Source organism: Rhopilema esculentum, chromosome 12 (assembly GCF_057945365.1).
Source record: "Rhopilema esculentum isolate cy_ngs chromosome 12, ASM5794536v1, whole genome shotgun sequence".
NCBI classification, from domain to species: Eukaryota; Metazoa; Cnidaria; class Scyphozoa; order Rhizostomeae; family Rhizostomatidae; genus Rhopilema; species Rhopilema esculentum.
The window spans coordinates 6,371,422-6,393,499 of NC_142826.1; the positions used below are offsets into that span (position 1 = coordinate 6,371,422).

Here is a 22,078-nt window from a genome sequence, read left to right on the forward strand (position 1 = left end):
CAAGTTGAAGAAAAGTCTGATTCAAATGATTCAAAGAAAAGTAGAAGACGGCAAGAATACATTGTGCGAATACAGACAAAAGTGTGCTTGGCTTCTTATATAGGTAGAAAAGTAGGCGAGAATGTTTGCATCCTAAAATATTGCTTAAGATACAGTACGTTTTAAACAAACAAAATCTAACTTAAGTGTTTTTAAAAAAATTGCCCTTACCTATCTTACGAACAAAAGTCTATAAAATAAATCTTGCAGCCTAAAATTCAAATTATTCTGATAAGAACTAAAATTTTAATTCTGACAAGCTTTACATCGATGCATCGAAACTACATACCGTTTGCGCAGATCAAGTCCCATGTTTATAGCAATACTCTTTGATTAAGACGGGTCGAGATGGGTCGATACGAGAGTAATCCAAGAAATTTTCATTAATTATTGATGAAGATATCAATCATGTAAAACAAGATCGTTAACTCCGTTTTTCTATCACAATCCTCTCATTAGTATATTTTGGTCTGGTTGAAAGAATTTATTGGATCAATGCGTAAATGATGAACATAGGCTGAAAACACCCTTAAAAATTCAGGTGAAACTCTGGGTATTCACAAAACACCTGTAACCTATTCCATTCAAACAGATTCACATGACGACTCCCTTAATAATCTTATTCATATCCTACAATAATGAAGTAAATTGACAAGAGACTTAATTCAGAAACTATCAGAAGATTTAGTATTTTAACAGATACATCACAATGAGCCTGCAATACTTTTGATAAGATTATCTCATAATGTTACGGTAAAGGAAAACATAACAGAGACAAAAAGATCACGTGCTTATATTTTAAAGCTAGGCCCTGAGAAAATACGGCTGGTACTCTCAAACACTTCATACAGTTCTTTTTTACCCACTATAAAACATAGAATAAAAAAGAGAAGCATTCCATTTTGAGCAACAAGCAAGGAGAAAAGTAAACTTTACTGGCCCCCACTTTATGTAGTACATAACATTAGCAAATTTTAAGAGTCAACGAAGGTAATAAAGATCTCAAACGACTGACCGAAAGTATGACAGAAGAAGGACATGTCGACATATGCAACTGCAGGCAATTCTTCCAAGGTTACAACTTCATCGGCCTATTATACCCAAAGGCAAGTTTGTAGCCACCATTCACGTAGAATCGTGAAGAGAATATATAATGAATTTTGGTTACCATTTCTTCTACAATTTTGAGACAATTCTTACAACACAATAAAAAACGTGCTGCATAAAACTTGAAACTAGGTAGCACCTTTTGCTTCCCTGCACAAATTTCAACAATTTGATCGAAATTGCAAACGTAAGTTAGCTTCAGATAATTTTGTGATCTGAGGTGGTTTAAAGATCATAGTAGAAACTGTAATGTCGTGGTACTTGTGTGTACCATTGTTGGTGTTGACATTTGTATTTAACATTGTCACCCTGTTATTTGTATGTAGTACCTATTTTAATATAATCAGTTCACGAGGAAGAAAATTTTTTAATTTCAAACTCATGAGTTAACTTAGATCAAAAGCGGTGGAGGGGAATGTGTGACCATATGCACTAAGGTTTTTACTCAAACCTTTGCCCTGAGCATTATTGAAAACAGTTTTTTTTTACTCAATTTCTTTAATCTAAACAAAATTCGGTTGTTAAATAAGAAAGCAAAATGTCCCTATTTCAACGTTCCTGTGCCAGACGGTGGTATTCACCAAACGTTTCTCGTTTTTGATAGATTTTTCGTATCCAAAACCTTGACGCAGATCGCAAAGGATATTTTAACAAAAATCTTTTGCTTCTACGTATTCTCAAAAGCAGAAGGAAAAGAAGTTTATCCACGTAAATCAAGCGTTTTGTGCAGAAAAGTATAATACACCCATAGAGCAGAAGTGTAGGGCTATGGAAAGGGGGCTTAGCATATATAAAAGATACAATAACTAAGGGGCTACAGATATAAAGGGGCTACAGATAGGGCCCTGTCCCATTTTATGCTAGCTCTAAATCCCTTTCAAGAAGGTAAACTATTGGCTCCTCTATTCTATGTTTCCTATCAAGAAGGTCTTAAGCATCAACGTCTTTGATGTTTAAAAGTACCCCACTGTTACACTGGTTATGAGATAAAGACAGGATATATCAAACTAAACTCTATATAAAATATAAAATATAAATAAATGACATCAAATTTGAACTAGCTAAGATACCAGGATCGCAAGAAAAAAGATGGCATTAACGGAAAGAAAGCAAAAAAAACAAAATGAAAGAAAAATACTTGCAAAGAAAAAGATTTCTAAACACAAAATGTGAGAGAGAGTGGATGTTTCTTGTTGTCTTGGTTTTAAATCAAACAAACTGTTCATCCATTATGCTTCAATGTCAATTTACTAGAAGCTAGAACATAAACATGCTGGCCACGAAATGAAGTAAAAACGTGTTCGGTAGTGACTTTAAAGTCAAAGGAATACTCACAGATTCTCAAAAAGAAAACAGCAAGATGTGTATTATAAACTTGAAATAAAACTGGAATTGATTAACAGTTATATGTTAAAATAAGAGCAGAGGCAAGATTCTTCATCGTGATCTCTGCGTAATGACCTGGTCGAGATATAATCGAAATACTGTTGATGTTTACAATAGAATTTTGACTTCTTTGTGAGGTCACACGAAATATTTGAAGCTAGTTGTAAGAAAGCAAAGGAGAGGTCATTTGAGATATGAATATTTAAATGGATTGAAAATGAATGTTTGATGTTTGCAAGTCGGCAGTGGTATTGGCAATAAATAATAAGCATCGCAAAAGAAATTAAGTCTACAAATTGCAACCACATAATTTTATTCCTAAAAACTTATAGAAAGGTGTATTCAAGCTTTAATATTACTTTTATTTCTTTATAAGAAACAAAGGTTGATGTTTAGTACTCCAGTTTCTTAATGTTTTGTAAAATTTCGATACTCATTATTTCTTGAAAGTTTCTTAATTATGATGTCATGAATGATGTTATGAAATGCTCGTGACCTTTTTTATCACGTCAAGAGATTTGCTTCCGTTCTGATGCTGTATTTAAATGTGAGAAGTATATTTTTGTTCCTTGTGTCTTAATTTCTAGGCCAAAAAGGGCAATCGTGTTCTTGGATTTTACAAAATTTCGTTGTTCTCAGTTTTTTCGCGATTTAATAGTTTCTTAATTTCTGACTGTACAGTACTCGTTTCTTATAGCCAGTTTTGTATAAAAAAATGAGCGAAACCTAAAAACGAAGGAAAGGCTCTAACGATCAAGAATTAAAGCCAAAGCTGACACTAACTATACACAAAAAAATGTCAAAATTTATCTAACAGCACATCTGCAGAACCTTGAACAAAGAAGAACAATAATACCGTTACCTTTTAAAAAAGATGAATATGGTTACCTAAAATGATCTATATATAGACTTAAACAATTGAAAGCTCTGATCAAAACTATACCGAAGCAGGAAAACAAAAACAATATAAGATACGAAAAACCTTCACTCCATCGTAATTGTGAAGATCTTGCTTAGGTCAGAGAGTGACAGGATATATTATATTGCCATAGGAAAACAATAACGGGATAAACGGTTTACTTGCTCGTACAAAACAGAAGTCACCAGTCAAGATTTATAGCAAGTTGCACTGACAAGAGGAAACAGTCGGCTGAGATAGTTAACACAAATTGGAAAAATACTAGAAGCATATATTAAATTATTTCTAAGACTTCCAGTTTATAATAATGCCTGTCTTGTCTCTTAATTAACCACGTTTTCATAGTAAGTTAATCAGTGGTGAATCAATCTTAAAACATACCTTTAGTTTCAGAAGAGAAAAATAAGAATCTTGCCAATCAACAGCGAAGTTGAAAATGTTCAGAAATTTTTCAGCAGAAGTCAAATTGTTTCGTGCGAAATGACGACTGTATACCAAAAGATTGACAGTGGTAGGGACCGCAGCTCGCGCATCAGTGTCATGATTTCGAAGAAAGTGGGTATAAATTATCAAAAAGATTTCAAAGATAAGGTCGAAAAAACATGGTGCTGTTCGTTCCTCGTTAACATAGCCTCTGAAAAACACTGACATATATACATTGCAAAAAATAGTTGGAACGACATAATATCAACGTTCAAAAGTGGAAAGCCCCATAAATTGGCTATTTTACCTAGTTAAAACACTGTCATTAAATTTTTCCCCTTCGATTCCTTTTAAGGAAAGAAATTATACGTCCAGTAAAAGTTAGATTATCACTGACAACAATGAGATGTTGATATTAAATAAAACTTGAATGGGGAGAGGGGGCGGGAAACAATTTCACAGATAAAACACACCCCACAAACAGAATTCAGTTGAAACAATTTTGATTTGAATAATTTTGAAGCATTTTCAGCTAAGAAGTTGAAAAAAAAATGTTTACGAATGTACCTGATGTTCAAAATCCCCTAGCCAAAACTGAAGTCAAACCTTCATCATCGAAGAGGCAATGACTAGCAACATAACCATGCTTCGGCGGCCAGTAACAGTGCAAGAGAGCTTTAAAGTTATATCGTGTCTAAGACAAGCGTATTTGCCAACAGTGTGGATGCCAGGCAGGTATACCAAATACGAGAAAAGCACTTGACAATCTATTCAACGCACTGAGAAAGGAGTCTTCACTCAGCTTCACTAGCAATAAGCATAAGCAAACAGGAAGGCTGATGCTAAATTAAAATATTTGCAAACTTTGCATTGTCTGAAATAAAAAAAGGCAAATCTTTATCGGGTCTTTATTCTTTAAGTAAATTAATAGCATCATATTTCTGCAAGGATAGATTAGTGAAACTGATGTTTAACCTGCTGGATTTCAACGATCAACTCTTTACTGTTTCCGAAACCTCGACAACCGTGAGCCAGTAGCAATACCTCAAGAAATGACCTTTCAACAAACGACCATATTAGGATAAAGCAAACAGCTTCATACACAAAATGCATACCAATGATTTCACCAGAACTTTCCATCTAGCAAAAAATGACAAACAATCTCTGCAGTATTCGAACAGCAGGCCATTTCAGATAAAATGTTTTGAAATTCTGAGCAAGAGGTACACCATGAGTTATTGCATTATTCATTAGAATTTTTAACACGCCATGTTTTCTTTAAAAATTTAGGTTTGCAAGAACAAAAGATTATATTCTGATTTGAAAGAATGGATAGGTGAGATAGCATTTTAAAAACCTGAAAGAACTTTTTAACAGCAACCATGGAGTTTCCAAATTTAAGCTAAACATCCGCGTCAATATCGTATTTATATATGACGTTGAAAAAAAACAAAGTAGAAATATTGAAACGAGATTAAGCTAAAATTACACAGTTATTGTGTTTACATTCGTAAAGAATTCTGTCAAAACTGTTGTTCTGAATACAATATCGTACTTTGGTTCCCTGATCTCTGCCCCTTTTGTTCGCATGCTATTACCGGACATGCTAAGAAGACACAAATTCTTGATGGCAGGCCATGTCATCAAATTCATATCTTCAACAAATGAGCTAATTTATTACAAACTACAATTTTCTCAGGAGTTTTTCTTTATAAAAACCGAATTCCATTCGTATGGTAATTTTATTCAGAGTTTCCAAGTATGAATCTTTACTAGATAACATCTGCTAACTTCGCTTTTGCTTTCCTCTGCTTGATTGTCCAAGATACTTTTCGGGCAACAATGAAGAAGAAAACAGCTTTCAATGACGAAATCGAATACAAATTAGGTAACTTGGTTGATGATTAAATCTTGGTCGAAAAATATCAAACAAAGAACAAATGCAAGCAACATCCAACTCGAAATTAAAAAATTAAAGAAGAAGTGACTGAAATTCTAGTAATCAAAATAGCATTATCAGAGGACATCTATAGCCAAATTCTCAAAATAAATAAACAATGAAAAAACGAAGGCAGCAATTCTGCTACCGATAAAAAAATTCTGAACAGCTGTACTGAAGAATAAACAATTTAAGGAAATGGTCTGAAAGGATGTGAAGAAAGCACGCCAAATAAACGATTCTGCAAAATTTAGCTGTGAAATTAAAAAAAAACTCTGATAGAAGCGCTGAATTTAGCGCATTTTGGCCAGTAACTAGTGATTGAAAAAAATGTTCATCGGATTTATATCGATAATAAAACATAATCAATTGATGTGAACTTGATTTGAAGTTGCAGCTGTGCAAACGGGTGCAGATGGGCTTTTGTAGCACAACACTGACAGAGATAATAAAGACTTTGCAGAAAACTACAAAAGATAAGCCCCAGCATGAAGCTACTTGTTCAAAAAGAAATTGCGATTCACCGTGTCAAGCAAGTTGTTCAATAACAGTTGATTTATCGTCGACTTTTGATGAAAACTTGATTGACAGAGTCAGACACTTTGACCAACAGAATAACATGTATAGTAGTCTGTGTAGGCCTAGGATTTCGAAAAGGACATCCTTACTTCTCTGAAATTTCTTTTGCTATTGTTTTGGAGATATGGCAAGTAGAACGTATAGATTTAAGTACAAGCGGCAACCTTGAACACAGAGTCAAAGTCATAACCTTCCTCAGGCTACAATTTTTATAATTCAAACTTTCCTCATTTTACCAACTCAAAACAAAATATTTTTTACAATTACTTTAATTGTTTATAGCCATAAAATTAATGGCACAGCTGCCCGATTGACAGTTGTTTATAAATAATATAAATATTATTTTTTAGAACGCAAAACCCTTAACAATTGTCACACCAACTTATTAAAATCGATGAAATTGATACGTCAAATTCACAAAGGTACTTTTAAAACCACGGTACTCTTGATCTGTTTTTCTTCATTTTTAAAACGACGACAGATTCGTGTTTGTTTTCCTTCGTAACGAAGTGCCAGTTTGATCCTCCACCAAAGTTTCGGCCTAAAGCAGATTCAATCAATGCACTTGCCTTATGTAGCGGGGGACCAGGAGCGGATCCAGACTATAGCAACTGTAGCTCGAGCTATAGTCAAAATCTCAGCATCTCAGTGTTTGATTTTCGGAATTCACATTTGAAAGCAGCGGTATAGGTTATCAAATGCGATTAACAAACATGCACTGCTGGCAATGTGTCATCACAGTGCCTCTCCAGGTAAGATATAAAACACTGAGCGCAGAATGGTCTAATATTAAAACTTAGACGAATCAGAAGTTTCGTTCTTTGTTGACAGTAACCAACCAGAATTGAGCTACAGTGGATATTCCGAGCTATAGTCGGTCTGGGGATTTGCTCTGGAAAAGGCATCGAAGACAATGAAACCCGTACTATAATTTTTGGCGCGAGCTATAGTCAAGCTATAGTCAGGTTTGAAAATGGCCTTTTAACCAATAGAATATGAGTATCCACGGTATTTCTCCGCTCTCTGTCCCCTGTAAAGCAACAGTAGACTATTGCTCGTTTTCACATCCTGGGTCCCCTGTAATGTAGCTTCAAAGGCAAGGACCTACTAGGGAATAGACAGGGACGGCGGAACGACCAAGCGGCAAGAGGGGGGAGGGGGGCAGGCTTGAGTAAAAAGGCTTTTGAAAGATAATTCTCAGCTTCTACAAATTCACACGTAACTGCAATTTTATTATCTGTAGGTATCTTCAACATTGGCTAACTTTCAGCACAAGGAATTATTTTACATGTTTTGAGAAGTTCAGAATTTCATACGAATCTCTCTGATTATTACAATTGGCCAGTTTCAAGGGAACTTTATTAAAAACAACCCTTGCCCCTTCTGCCAAAGGGCAACAGGGGCGGTTGTACCCCCACACCCTCTTCTCTGGCGTCCCTGGAAATAGAAAAAGGATGTTCGAAGGAGTATTTATGAATACGAAGCAACTATAAACACACATGGTTTATCATTTGCCCATATAGTGGGCGTGTCCCGCAAGCAAGGAGGGCGTGGTTCCGATCCCAAAAGATTTGAGCTGTAGTCACCAAAAATCCTGGATCCGCCCCTGGGGACCATTCCAGTGAATTCTGCTTTCGCATCCAGGGGCGTAACTTGACCAAAAGGTTTGGGGGGGGGGGGGTGAAAAGGATTTCTGCCCTGCGAAAATGAGTGGTGCCCTGCAGACCTCGTAGCAAAGGTTTGTCTATAGGTTACTAGTGAAAGCTTTACCAGTGTAAATTAGTCTTTACCAAGAACAAACTCCTAAGCAATAAAAAAAACTTGAAACTTCATTGCCTATGAAATATCTTTTTTTACGTGAGCGTGAATTAAATGTCAAATTTGATTTTCCTTTGTAGTAAAGCTTGTATTTCATGGCATATCAAGTTTAGTGAGGTAGGAGGACCCACCATGGTTGGGTCGGACGTGAAGAAATTTTTTTGAAATTATACCTTGTAAAAGGTCTAAAAAGCATCTCCCAGACTAAAATTTAGCAAAATACTATACTGCTAAAAAACTGATAATTGTTTGTTTGAAAAATTGGGAGGGGGATGTCATGCTAAAACGCTAGCGATAGATGTTGGGGAAGGAAAGAAACGGTAACCTTTCGCTTCAGATAGCACATAGTTGTGAATGACAGCAATGTTGTTTTGATTGGGAGAATTTCATTTCCTAAACAGAATGTGCAGTTTCTTATCTCGAAAAGGCCATGTTTACACTTCCAAAATAAATACATTGCAATGATACAGAAACTGATTTACTGAATTAATGCAAATAAAAAAAATAATAGAAATACATGAATAAGTTAGCAATTAGATCAAACAAAATCGGCATCTTAACAGTTTATTCTCTTTTTATTTAACACTCTGTTAAAAAGTTATAGAAAAAAGGATAAAAAATTCTTATCTTGACCAAAGTGGGGGCCTTCAGCCCTCTATTCCCCCCAGTGGCGCCGTACCTGTCATGAAAATAATTTACAACTTAAATTAATTTGTGTGGACTCAACCTTGCCCTCATAAACTTATGCATCAATCACTGCATCCATTGGCTATGATTTTCGGTAAGGAATGCTTTCGCTCTGCTAATAACGGAGCTCTTCCTGACATAACTGTTCCGTTCTCTAAAATGGAATGTCAGGTAGGGAGGTTGATAACAAATATAATACTTCCATTTCAAAATTCGTAAGCGGCCCTTTACGAACTTCAGAGATGGCGTTTCTGCGTGGCAATAAAGCTCTTCTTGGCGCCCTGCGAAATCTTCGATTGCCCTGCGAAATCGGCTGATTTTAAGATTGGGGGGTGTCACACCCCCCTACACCCCCCCCGGTATTTTCGCCCCTGTTCGCATCCAACTGTAGCTTCCCATTGACTCCACTGCTTCAGCATGAGTCTTGACTGAATTTTTCAAGAAAAGATGCAGGAAGTTTTCGATACCATGGTATAAATCTTCATACTTGGTATAAAGATGCAAGATGCATTTTATGCTGATGACTTTCCTTGGCGACATTATCTCAGCAGCGGTTTTGGGGACTGCGAGGCCCGGGGCCAAAACATCTGCGGAGCCCTTGTTCTTTACCATTTCTATCCTTTTTCTTAGGTGTGGGGCTCCTTTTGGCTACCATAAGGGCGGGGCCTGGGGCCACGGCCCCCCTGGACCCCCCTTAAAACCACCACTGCATTATTTTCATGTAATTATTTGCACCGAGTGTGTTTTCTTGATGTTACGCCATATGCCAGTGAACATGCATGCAGTTCAAACAAGCTAGCTTTGTTCTATGAAATCAAAATATTGCTTGAACGTCCTTGGGCAATTTCGATATTCTTGATCAATTTTAGCAACATTCATAACGTTCTGTAAATTAATATTGCCGTGGGTTTCAATAGAAAAATCACCTGTTTGACTTCTGTTATGAAGAGATTGTAGGTCGAGGCAACCAGCCATGTCAAGTGTAATAAGAGTTGGATAAAGGCTGATTTACACGTTGCGATTTTCAACGCGATTTCCTGCAAATTTATGGATAGTTGATTACGTCACAAAATCGGCCCGATCGATCAGAAATCTGTTGCATTGCAACAGATTTCAGATAAAACCGTACGATTTTGACAATGCGCACATCAAACAGTAATGGCGGCATCTACCAAGAGGAAGAGTAGGTCTTTTTCAGAAGCAGAAACCACTCTCTTAATTGCAGAGTGGTACAAGTATCCATGCCTTTACGACAAATCAAACAAAGAATATCATGACAGGAATAAAAGAGACATGGCAAAACAGCAAATAACGAAGGCATTGCTGGACGCTTTTGGTCTTGAGCTTGACACAATTACAGGTAGGTTTCACACGGGCCTACCGTAAATGCTCGAATAAGCCCCCGGGGCCTTATTTGCAAAAATGAATTTTTGGGTGGGGGCTTATTCGAGGGGGGAGGCTTATTTCAAAGTTTTGTATTTTTCTCAAAGGTCGGCAATTTTTCCAACAAACCTAGCAAAGAACTAATAAATATTATAATTTGTTATCATTTTTATCATGATTTTTAGGTGGGGCTTATTCGAGGGAGGGGGGCTTATTCGAGCATGGTGGCTTATTGAAAGATTTACGGTATTTTCACCTACTTGTTCATTTTATCTAACAAGCTTAGCAAAAGCTTTTGCCATTCTCTATTGATATCATCCAGCTCTTTTTCTTAAACTGTTTTGGCCATTTTCAAGAGTGTAACGATTTAAAGCTCCATTTTTTTACAGTTACTGATGTTCAGAAAAAGCTGGAAAACCTGAGAACTTATTTTGGAAGGGAGCACGGCAAAGAGTTGGAATACAAGCCAAAGTCTGGGGCCTCAGCAAAGGAGCCATTCAAATCGGCATGGCCCTGGTACAGTTCGTTGAACTGGTTGAAAGATCACATTTTATGCAAGGAAACAACATCAAATCTTGGTTTTGAAATTGAATCTGTTGAAGATGAAAGTGATGTGAGTAATAGTTCATCTTCCAGTGTATCCACCTACAAAGCCTATTCAAGACCACAAAAAGTTAAAGCTGAAGATAAACTTGTCAAAGCAGCTGAGGCTATTGTCAACAAGATACCAAGCTTTGGTTGTATGCCCTCCCACTCTTCTCCTAAAAAGGCTAGGCTTACAGATGATGAACATTTTGGGCAATTAGTGGCAAGAAAACTAGCTAAGTTGCCAGAGTCAGAGGAGAAAGAGTGTTTGAAACTGAACATACAGATCCTGATTAAAGATGCACAATTCAAAAAGAATAATGAAATTTAATGTTAGACAAAAAATTGTGAATCACGCATGAACACCCAATAGTAAGGGGGTTTAATAAGGAGGATTGTTGGCATTTTGTCAAGAAAGTTTGGGGGTATTGATAAAAGAAAATGGGTATGGTTGTCCATAATCCCAGTAACATGGGGGTTGTTAATGCAGGGACAAGGGCAAATATTTGATAAACAGTATTGAACCCAAACAAATCAAAATTATTGCAATTAGTTACTGTAACAGTAACAAGACAGGTAAAATGGTTTTACTCTGTGAACAATTTTATCCTTCTACTGCTTAGTAACTTTTTATTTGAGCTTTGAAACTTTTAAATCTTCAATTGGGGTTATGGTGTGAATAAAATAGGAAGGGTTTAGATTTTCTACCAAAGATTGTATTAGTGGGCTTCTTATAAATAGGAATGGGTGATGAAATTTTCAAGAATTTGCTATCAGGAGCCCTCATACTAATGGGTGTCAAAGAGTGGTAAAAATAAACTTGGTTTTTGTAGAGCCAGGTGATAACCAACCATTGTTATTATTTTTGTAAGTCTGATTCTTTGTAACATCCTATAGATGCTCATGGCCTTTTATCAAGCAACTACATGTCTGTACTGCCATGGTATGGCACCTGGCCCATTCACATATTCACATAACAAGTTGCGCATTTCCTCTGCATTCCGAGAACATCTCTCTTTAGTTTTGGGGAGTGCTGTGAAATTTGTTTTTTCAGCATTTTTTCGCCAGGTTCCCAATTGTTCTTCGCCATTTAAAAATTCATGATCAAATGTATCTGGTGGAGCATAGATACTTGATGCCTTGACCATCAACATGTTATGTAAGGCACAACATGCTAGTGTTACTTGAGTAGCATTTTCTGCATTAAGGCACATCATGCTGTAGAGTACACGGAACCTTACAGACATTATTCCGAACGCATTCTCACTAATTCTTCTTGCCCTTGATAATCTGTAATTAAAAATTCTTTGTTCTTCTGTCAATTTTCTTTTGGAGTATGGTTTCATCAGATGAATGCCAAGGGGGAAAGCATCATCACAAACAAAGAAGTGCTCAATTTTTAGATCAGGGTTGTTTTCAAAGAGTAGATCTGGGCTTTGTGGTAGGGTTTTTGGTTGTGGTAGGTTCAGAGTTCCATCATTCAATGCTTTCCAAAGAGATGTATTGCGGAATACTCCACCATCACTTTGCAAGTGTATGGTACCATATAACAAAGTGTGCTTGTACTCATTCTAAACTGATAAGCAAGGCTAGCATATGATTCCCCTGTAGCCAAAAAGCGAAGTGCCACAGATAGATATTCCTCTGCTGTTATGGGAGCTCTCATGGCAGTAACCTTTTTGGTCAAGTATGGTCTTGTTTTGCATAATAATTCCTACAAGACAGGGAATTTTGAAATTTATTTTCATTTTGAGTCAATGGAGTGTTACTTCTAACTGAAGAAGGGCTTATAACACCAGAAAGTCATACTTTCTTAATTACCTTGGCAGAATGGCTTCTTTGAACTTTTTTCCAACAGTTTTATTAATCTAAAGAGTCTTCATATCTTTTATAACTATTAATCAGTTTATAAATACTAAATAACTTGTGATGGATTGCTTATAGCTAGATGGACAGAATGCACTTGGAAAGTGGGTGGGGGAATCCAGATTAAGGGCATGTTTCAAAACTTTGAAGGGACTTTAACGTATGCAAGCATTGGGGTATTTACTATAATGCCCCAAATTTCCTAGGATACTGTTTATAACTTGTCTTGAAAAATATTTCTAGGCATTCTTCCCTTTCCCAGGGACCTTAATTATTGCTTGAGTTACCATATCATACATCTGTCTGTTAATATACACTACTCTTGGAAATAAAACAGTTTTCAGTAGGCTATGCCACAATTTAGGCTAACCTCAAATGTTGTAACATCCATTCGAAGGTACCTTCTGTATGCATTAGCATCATCAACTTTCAGCTCAGAAATTAACTGACTGTATGCACCTCTTTGTTCTCTATTAGCAAGCCAGCTTCTCACCCAAGTTCTTCGTTTCTTCCTATTTTTTCGTTTTAAAACCTTCTGGGCTGCAGCAAGAAGTAGCACTGATGAGAAACCTAGCAAACTACCTGCGAGAGCAGAGTCGAGAAGCTGTGGGTCAGCCATTTTGAATGCGCGTGTATTAGAAAATCTTGTAGCAAATTGTGCAATCATTTAAACGTAAGATGCGCCCGATTTTCAATTAGGAGGGAAGTCGGGCCAACAAATCGCTTGGTGTAAATCAGCCTTAAGGGTTTTGTAGATTCTTTATTGTGCGACCTTCAATCACTCTTGCAGTATGTTAGCATTAGCTCTGAAGCCTATTCTGCAAAGTAGTAAGAAATTGGACATCGCCAACATCGGAAAAAACTCGTTTGACGGTCTTTATCTTGTGACGGAGATAGCAGGACGCCTGAAAATTCATTGCATCTATTTCATCAAGATGCTCTGATAAATTTGGCCATAAATTTGAATCCATTCTTAGCTTTGTCGTTTCGGCTTCTTCTCCATCAGCTACATTGTTAACTTGAATAATACATTCATCAACCATTTTTCTAGTCCACTTCTTCGACCTTGCACGACAATTTCACCACTGCATTGTAGAAATCAACTACAGCACACAAAGTTCAAACAAACAGAGTGTTGCAAATATCGCTCAAATTGTCTTGTGCTGTTTTTTTACTTTTGCGTCCGCATATATCTTCTGCTTGTTTAGTGTATCAACACTAATCGCAAAACTTCGCTGAAAGTTCAAATATGCAACATGGGAGTATTGTGCAAACCTGGTATGAGAATACGCTTGAAGCTTATAAAGCCTCTGGTTGAGATCATCTGCAGACTCTAACATTTGCTCAAGTCCTTCGTCAATGCTTAATGACGAGCTTACCGTATTGGTGATACTAACTAACCAAGAAAATATTTGCATCTCGTGAATGTCATGATCAGCCAGATTTAGGCCCCGTTCAAACATGTACGTAGTGATTTCACTTGAAGGCGGCATAGAATTAGAGATTAGAATTGGAACTCTGATTGACTCAACAACATTCGCATTGGCATCTTTGCGGGGGATATGTAGACGAGGAGCTTCAGAAGGTGGAATTTCGAAAGAATTTAGCAATTTTTGGCCTTCTACACTCCTGATTTTTGATTGGGTGGTTGGCCATAATGCTTTGTATTTGTGTGCCTTTTGTGGTTATCTTTTGTGCATTCCTCTCCACAACAGAAATAAATAACACGACACTTGTCTCCATCCTTACCCCTACAATTGTAGCCATCCGTCGAGCTTTCGTCGCAATCTCTATGGTCGCAACACACCCTATTATATGACTAATTTAGTTTCGCACTCACATAACGTTTTGTTTTACAACTTTTCCCGCCAAACTTCATCTCGTTTCCGTAATCGTAAATGAAGCTTCATGTAAGAAAGATTAAATAAAAGCAAAAATGGCGGTAAAACTGAGATGGTACGGAAAACATTCAATTAACAAGAAGAAATTCTATAACTTTTTTCATAAAGAAGATAGTTTTAAGGACAATGATACGCCCTGACTGTTGAGCAGTGCACTGGCTTTTCCTCTCGATGTGACCACATTTTGTGATTCCTGCCCATATTGAATGCAATTACAGCACAACACGACGGTGATAAACGATTATTCTATGCCTGTAAGAACATATACAAAATATGAACTAGTTGCTGGAACGTAGATTGAGCATAAATTTTACCAATCTTTATATTATGATACATTTTCATTTATTTTTCCTCAGGCAGTCAGTGTATGATAAAATTTGTAATTTCCAGATGTAAATGATGTAACTTAATGGGTACATTTGACTTTCAAACAATTGAAACCAAATAATGTCACATTATAAGTTGGCTTACATTTGGTTTACATATGCAATGCAAAATTAATATTATGCATCTGGAACCCACCTCTATATCTAACTTATGTTATTTGCCAAAGCTAGTTTTAAATTTAAAAATGTTAGAGAGCACGAGCAAGATGTAACCAAGGTTTAATTTTAGAAGAATTCTAGAAGGGTGTGCCTTGTTCTGATCACCGCAATAGATACACCAAGTTTAATTCCTTGTCACAGAAAAGCAAACCATAAAAACAAAATTTGTACATATTAATTCATTCCTAACTTAATTTTTAAGATGACTGATACAATATGATACACCTTTTTCTACCTTTCTGCATTAAACCCATGCTAAAATGCAGAGTGATAAAGTAATGGGATTCTCTCTCTTTCACCATGTTCAAATCACTGATAAATCTCAGGTTGTTAGCAAGTGTGTTTGCTTAAGAAACATCAATCTATGTTTTAGCACTTTCCTCAATAACTTTTTAATATCCCTTGGCATACTGAATTTTTGAGTTTTCATGGACTTTCCGAGCACAAAAGCCTTTGAAGTAGCTGGTGATTGGAAGAGGACCATGGGGCTTTATCTTCACAAAACTTTTTGAGTAAATAGCAGGAAATGTCAGGAAATGATAAATGTTATCAGGAAAATTTGTAATTTCAGGGTTCCCATAAAACTATCAAATCTTTCTCAATTTTGTTATTTGCAAAAATTTTTCCTGATAACATGTTTCTTTTGAAATTACTAATAAACCTTCCTCAAATATGACATTAACAGGCAAAACCTTCCTCCGGCTCCCAGTTGGGAGCTGTCAATTTTTCTGGACTCTGCTTGAACATTAAATGTTTTTCAACAAACAATTTTAAAATAGCCACCAGATTCCCCCCAATAACTTGTCCTTATAATACGCGAATTTTAAAGAACGGATTCTTGACATTATTTCCTGAGCTTTGCCTCGTCTAATGCCTTTGGTTTTATTACAGCAGATTCGTTTACAAACACAGCGTAAACAAACAGCACCTATGTAAACTAGAACGAAGCACAGCAAAAGCTAGAGGAAGTTTTAATCACAATTTTACATATGCCTAGACACTGATTCTTGCAATTTTTATTGCTTTTAGATCTCTTTTCTGCCGTTATAGAATCAGTATCAGAAATATTTTGGATCATATAAATAAATAAATAAGTGAATAAATAAATACATAAAGATTGAATTAATTAAAAAAATTATAATGATGATGATGATGATGATGATGATGATGATGATGATGATGATGATGATATAGTGGACTTAAGAACAATGAAAAAAATAATAGCAGATAATTTTGTCTCGAATATATCGATTTCAAATGTGATATGGATAAGATAAGGATGAGCAAGAATTTCCATACGTTTTTGCTACAAACTTTTGCTACATACCTTCCCAATATTTATTTTGAAACTTGAATACCCAAAGGAGCACAAGTTAAGGGTGTGTTTCCAAAGGGCAGAACCGACACACATTCGCTATAAGCTTCTAAATTTTCATCAGGTAATTTGTTATTGAGCAGACAGTTTAAAAAAGGTTCAAAAAGAGCAATGTGTCCGGCGAGTCATGATTCATGTCAAGTTTACAGTTAAGCATTTGATATACAACCCTTTGCCTCCCCCTAGGAAAAATTTTACTTCACTAGAAAAAAAGAAGATAATCATTTAATACGTTTTTGGTGACTTGTGTGATATTTTTGTAGACTATCAACATCGTTCTGCAACATGGAGGAGGTGGAGGTAGTACATTAAATGCTAAAATTCTCGGCGTGACAAACATTATTGATCGTTTTCATCGTCCATCAAAAATTTACGTCACATCCTTCTTATGGTGGGACAATGGCTTAAATGACCGGAATTTATGACGTTATAGAACTTTAACAGAAATCAGAAGACCCTTTTGGAGAGTTGAATGTGAAAGCAAACATAAGCACAAAAGTGTGAACATTAACGAGAAAATTAGTGATTTTTCTTTCCTCTTCTGTATTTTACTTTCCAATGTATTTTAGAAACTCTGATCTTGAAAGGGATTTTAATCGAGAAGGTGTTTAGTTTTAGTACACGTATTCTTTATAAGAAACTGAGAATTTGAGCCAGTTTGGTACCGAAAGCTTTTCAACACTATCAAATTTTTAGTACACAGAATCTCTCGCATGTTTCTCAAGAGTTCAGTAACGGTCTTAAGGGTATGCTTGAACTAATAACATGATGTGGTTTAAATACTTATTAGACTAGTCAATATTTGCTCGAAAGTTTATTTGTCCAAAATACTAAAAAGATATTTTCGCTGCAGTTTATTGTCCGAAACTTTATTCGCTGAAAATTTTTGCACTTAATGTACCATTCGAGAAAAGAAATGAAAAAATTGAAAAACACAACCAAATAACAACGTCTTCTTTTGAAAAACATAAGCGTACCAAAGTATCTTGAAAGCTCTTCGAAGATCGTGCCAGGTTGTAATCAACCAAACAGGTACCAAAGTTGTCTCGTTGACAAAAAACTTGTTGTGGCAAATCACATTATGCTTATGCAGGTATTTCAATATGTACGTACATAACTAACCTTTCCTTAATCATCATCACCAGACCTTTCCAGGAATATCTCTCAAAATGTTTATGCTTCTGGTCAAAATGTTTAGATATATGTCTTTAGAAACAGCCACGTTGCTCTGAAGCTTTCATTTTTTGACAGACATTCTTGAGGAATGTGAGAATTTATTTCAAAACATAAAATCAAGCTTATCGCCATAACAAACCTTTATAACTTATTCTCTTTATTTTAGTTTGCCGGGCGAATTGGAAATGAAAAACGGTGAAGGAATTAATAACATGTCATTTAGTGGCCCTTATCATTCATTCTCTCTACTCAACTATTCATGAAAAATTATTCTCTTTAATCATAATGTCTCATTTTAATCTTAGACCTTACTATGTTTTGTAAACATTTATTTGGCGAAAAGTTGTCTAGTAATCCGCAAAACTGTTGATTTGACTTCATAAATTATCCAGTAGATCATCAATTTTCAAGCTAAATGCAACAAGGCCAGGAACGATCCTTGTGGTACGATTAGAAACATAACCGAATTGTCATTTATCTAACCCTTCTGAAGAATTTTCCCAGCCTCCATGCTTAATACTGCCACAACCCTATTATCAGTTCAAGGAGTGTAAAACAAACAGATTGATTTGTAAGTCAATAACCTCGATACCCTCGAAGGAGTGTTGTTCAAATATCTAGCTCCGAGGAATAGGTACATCGACCAGAAAAACCGTGGCACTTTACAATAAGCTAAACCTATCTTATCAATGAAGTTTTTGGCTCTTTCAGTGCCGCGTTTGCTTTTTCATTTGACAAACGTTAAGAATGAGCGTAAAACTTTCAAAAATACTTGGAAAATTTTAACAACTTCTCTGTCCACTTGTTAGCATCGTCAATTTACGGATGGATAATGGTTCTTAGATATCCATCAAAACTTTGATTTTTGAATAAAACCTTGAAAAGTAAACATGACTGCTTTAACGCTAATTTTTGATGAGCTAGTAAGCGACTTAAAAACAGATGTAGCTAATGGTTAATAACAAACACCTACCAAGGCGTAAATTATTGATTATTTTGTAGATTGGAAGTAACATGCCGCTTGATTTCTGTGTGCGATATCCCTTTATTGAACGATGTAGATATTTTAACAAGATATACGCTTATATTGCGAGCTATGCATTACAGACGCTATGTCCTGACGCTTTTCGCTGGCCATTCAAATTTCCCATTGGTTGGAATACACAATAGACCTATTCTTATATATCCAATCATCAACGTAGGACTAATTCGCAATGTTTTCTTGATCATAAACGCGCTTCACAGCCTATTGCTAACTCTAAAAGGTTGCCTGACGGGACATAGTGCCTAGAAAAGATATACATCATTTTGTATTTCTCGATCGCAATATTCATGATCGAAAGTAAAGCTTTCCAAGCCTTCCTTAACAATACCTGAACAGCAAAACACAGGTCAAGCGTTGGCAATTAACTTTAAAGCAAAAGGACTTACTGACACATTACAGGCATGCTACATTTTCACTAAGCAGTAAAGCTTGTTTGCCTACTAGCAGGCACTTTACAAAGCTGAGCAAATATGTAACGCCCAACTGATTTTGAACATTTAATAACTGATACAAAGAAAACAAAAAATTGGAAGTAAAACTTTGATTCTATAAAGATTTTGTCATCCAGATAAGTGAGAAAACCTCAACGAACTTTATGCATTAAGTTGCAAATAGATCTGTCTAGATGTTACACCTAACTAACTATAAATTTTGTCATGATCTTCTGAGGTTTAGATATTGAAAAATGTTTCTTTAAGAAAAAAGATTGATCTGCTTTCTTTTAAATGAAAACTTCAATTTTAGCGACTTTCTAGAAATATACATTGACGTAAAACTACAGAGGTGATACCATTCATGTAACGTACGAGCCATGTCAATAAACCAAAGTCAATAAACCTGTGCGACAAAATGAACCAAGTGGAAATAATTTGTGTTACTAGGAAAGCATTACCGCCAAAGAGTACCACAAGGCATGAAAAGAGTTTTGGGGAATGCAAGACATCCATTTGTTAAGAAATTCTGGTGTTGTGTATACTGTGCTAGAGTTTGCCTTGGTAGAATATGGCTTTTCGTGCAATTCTTTAAAACATAGGTGAATTGGGCATTTGATCAACTATATGAACTTGTGGAAACAAACATTGATAATGCTCGCAGGAAATGAAGACAGTAAAAGAAAAACGTATTGTAAAAGATGTCCCATCGTCTGAGAGCGATTATATTTATCTAGCACTACTATATTTTAAGCGGGTTTTGCATGTCACGACCTTATAGCACCAATTTTCTAGTTGGCATGGCACACCTCACCTGAGTCGAACCATTTGCGGAGAGGTTATATGCGGAAGAAACTAATCGAACTAATTTTCTCTTCATAGAAACCGAACAATTATGGTATAAGGACTGGTTCTAAAATTCGCAAAAATAAAGCCGTGTTTACCGTAGAAATAAATACAGTATGCAAATACTATGATAACAAGCAAAACTAAAGAAAAATACGTTCGAGAAAATACTATGATAACAAGCAAAACTAAAGAAAAATACGAACAAGAAGAAATCGACTGAAGAAAGAAAGGAATTATGAATCTGTCACTAACCTTTAACGATTGTCTCTGTTAAACGTCTTTACAGCTGCTTTCTGTCAACTTCTTTGTTCCTTAAGTGGTGCTTTAAGTTGTTAGATCTGCGAAGCTTCTTCCACGAAATGTCAAATGTGAACTCAATAATCAACTGATGTCCACATCAGTCGTGATAATGTCATCCTTTTCTAGACCGTCAAGATACTTGTCGACTCGTAGTGAAGTCTCGCATTATACAACTGACAACCAATTTGCGCGCTTTTTTAAAGGTCCCGAAGGGCATTAAAATTTATGAAAAATTGAGAAATACCTCCTTATAAGGTCTTGAACACGTGCAAAATTCTCTCCAACGCGAAAACATCCTGTTATCCTGCATTTCCGATGAGCGACTGAAGCCCGGATTGCTGCGAAACTGCGTAATTAGGCATTGATCACATCACCAGAGCTGCTCGGTCATAACTCTTGGTGCCAATAGGAGAGAAACAAAATACGGTACCTTCTGTTGTACAATCTTCCACACTTTCGAGTGATAGCTGAATATGATTTTGGAACTAGTCGACGAAAAAACGAAGCACCATCGCAGGCATCTTTCGATTCTATGGAAACCAGTCTTGTCTGATAACATATATTTGTTTATAATGAACAGAATAGGCATTCTATACTATACCGACTCTTAACCTGCCTCAAAGCCAGAAGCGTCGCCGTGCAACCTACAGACTGTACAACTTGTTTGCAGCTAACTATTCTGTTTACTTCATGTAATTCATTGGAGAGTCTTACCGATTATTATTTCATAAATACGTTTTTTGTAACGACATAAACTACATATAGGTACGTACATATAGGTCAGCTCAGTCTGAACAGCTGTGAAAATTGATTTTGTAATACACCATGGGCAATCAAGAAAAGAAGGTCAATTGAGCGTTTCAGAAGTAGAAATTTAATGAATTGAAAGAAATGGAAACTTCACATTTTACTTTCACAGCGTTATGTTGACCAAAATTGTGCCGATGTAGACAATACACTTCACACAAACGTGCATGGTTTTGCTGATTCAAACTATTCTGAAGGATGTAACTTTGCCAATAAGGTAAAAATAGGTGTAGGCCTAATAACTTTAAGCAAATTATTATGGTTGGCAAACCTAGTTTTGAGTAATGGTTCTAGGTAGGTGAATTAATTTTCCAGCTTGTTAAATTTAAAGGTCATTTACGATTAGTTTCGCCCCTTTTTTAAAAACTATTACGGTCATCACATTGCTTTCAAGATTATATTTTGATCAATTTTTCTATCATGATGGAAGAATTAAGTCTAGCTGTCCAGTTCAATGCTCTTTTTAGCGTTAATAGCATTGAGAAACTCTAGTTTCATTCATTTGTTCAAGCAATGGTACGGATGAAAGATGAATTTTAATTAAATAACTAGCACCTGGTCACCAAACTTGCGGAGGTCAAAAAATACAGCTTTGATCGTCAACAAATAAGTCTAAAACACTGATCTCTAGAGCAATTAAAAACTCTTGCTGTGATAAGCCCACAAAAAAGCACTAAACGATAGAAAATAAAGCCTAAAAGGCATCTGGACATTGAATGTTTAGAATGTGATTTCTTTGCCCTTTTATCACTTACAAACAAGAAAAAATTTCTTTCAGCTAAAGCCCTGGATAGCCAATCGATAAAGAACATGCCAGACGAAATTAAAAACAAAAGTTAAGCAACATAACTGGGCATTTCCATCACCAAATTCTGTCAGTAAGAGATTAACGTCAAGAGGACTACAAACTAACTGTTG

The 22,078-nt window shown here is 35.9% G+C and overlaps 4 protein-coding genes across 6 annotated transcripts in view; 1 reads left to right on the plus strand and 3 right to left on the minus strand.

Annotated features, from left to right (window-relative positions):
- LOC135681756 (uncharacterized) overlaps positions 1 to 21,425 on the minus strand; it is a 30,012-nt gene extending 8,587 nt beyond the window's left edge. The window contains exon 1 of one of the 3 annotated variants that reach the window (XM_065196358.2): positions 20,306 to 21,425. The gene's annotated coding sequence lies outside the window, so the exon portion shown is untranslated. Of the gene's footprint in view, positions 1 to 328; positions 3,737 to 4,441; positions 6,998 to 20,305 lie in introns of those variants that run through there. The other 2 variants (XM_089111869.1, XM_089111868.1) reach the window with 2 other exon arrangements.
- The window catches only part of LOC135681754 (macrophage mannose receptor 1), a 49,871-nt gene that overhangs the window by 13,869 nt on the left and 13,924 nt on the right, over positions 1 to 22,078 (minus strand). The window lies entirely within an intron of this gene.
- Positions 9,917 to 13,421, plus strand: LOC148958722 (uncharacterized). Its single transcript, XM_089111870.1, has 2 exons — positions 9,917 to 10,257; positions 10,670 to 13,421. Exons 1-2 carry the CDS (start codon positions 10,056 to 10,058, stop codon positions 11,194 to 11,196), a joined length of 729 nt encoding a protein of 242 aa, XP_088967996.1. The 5' UTR covers positions 9,917 to 10,055; the 3' UTR covers positions 11,197 to 13,421.
- LOC148958723 (uncharacterized) lies at positions 12,346 to 13,398 on the minus strand. Its single transcript, XM_089111871.1, has 2 exons — positions 13,102 to 13,398; positions 12,346 to 12,579 (listed from the first exon to the last, which is right to left on the minus strand). Exons 1-2 carry the CDS (start codon positions 13,396 to 13,398, stop codon positions 12,346 to 12,348), a joined length of 531 nt encoding a protein of 176 aa, XP_088967997.1.

What these genes read in the sequence shown, in the direction of transcription:
- LOC148958722 (XM_089111870.1), top strand. Translation starts at nt 10,056, where the DNA reads ATGGCGGCATCTACCAAGAGGAAGAGTAGGTCTTTTTCAGAAGCAGAA. An exon ending in TGAGCTTGACACAATTACAG is followed by an intron (nt 10,258 to 10,669) that starts GTAGGTTTCACA and finishes ATTTTTTTACAG; the next exon opens with TTACTGATGTTCAGAAAAAG.
- LOC148958723 (XM_089111871.1), bottom strand. Translation starts at nt 13,398, where the DNA reads ATGATTGCACAATTTGCTACAAGATTTTCTAATACACGCGCATTCAAA. An exon ending in TGGATGTTACAACATTTGAG is followed by an intron (nt 12,580 to 13,101) that starts GTTAGCCTAAAT and finishes CCTGTCTTGTAG; the next exon opens with GAATTATTATGCAAAACAAG.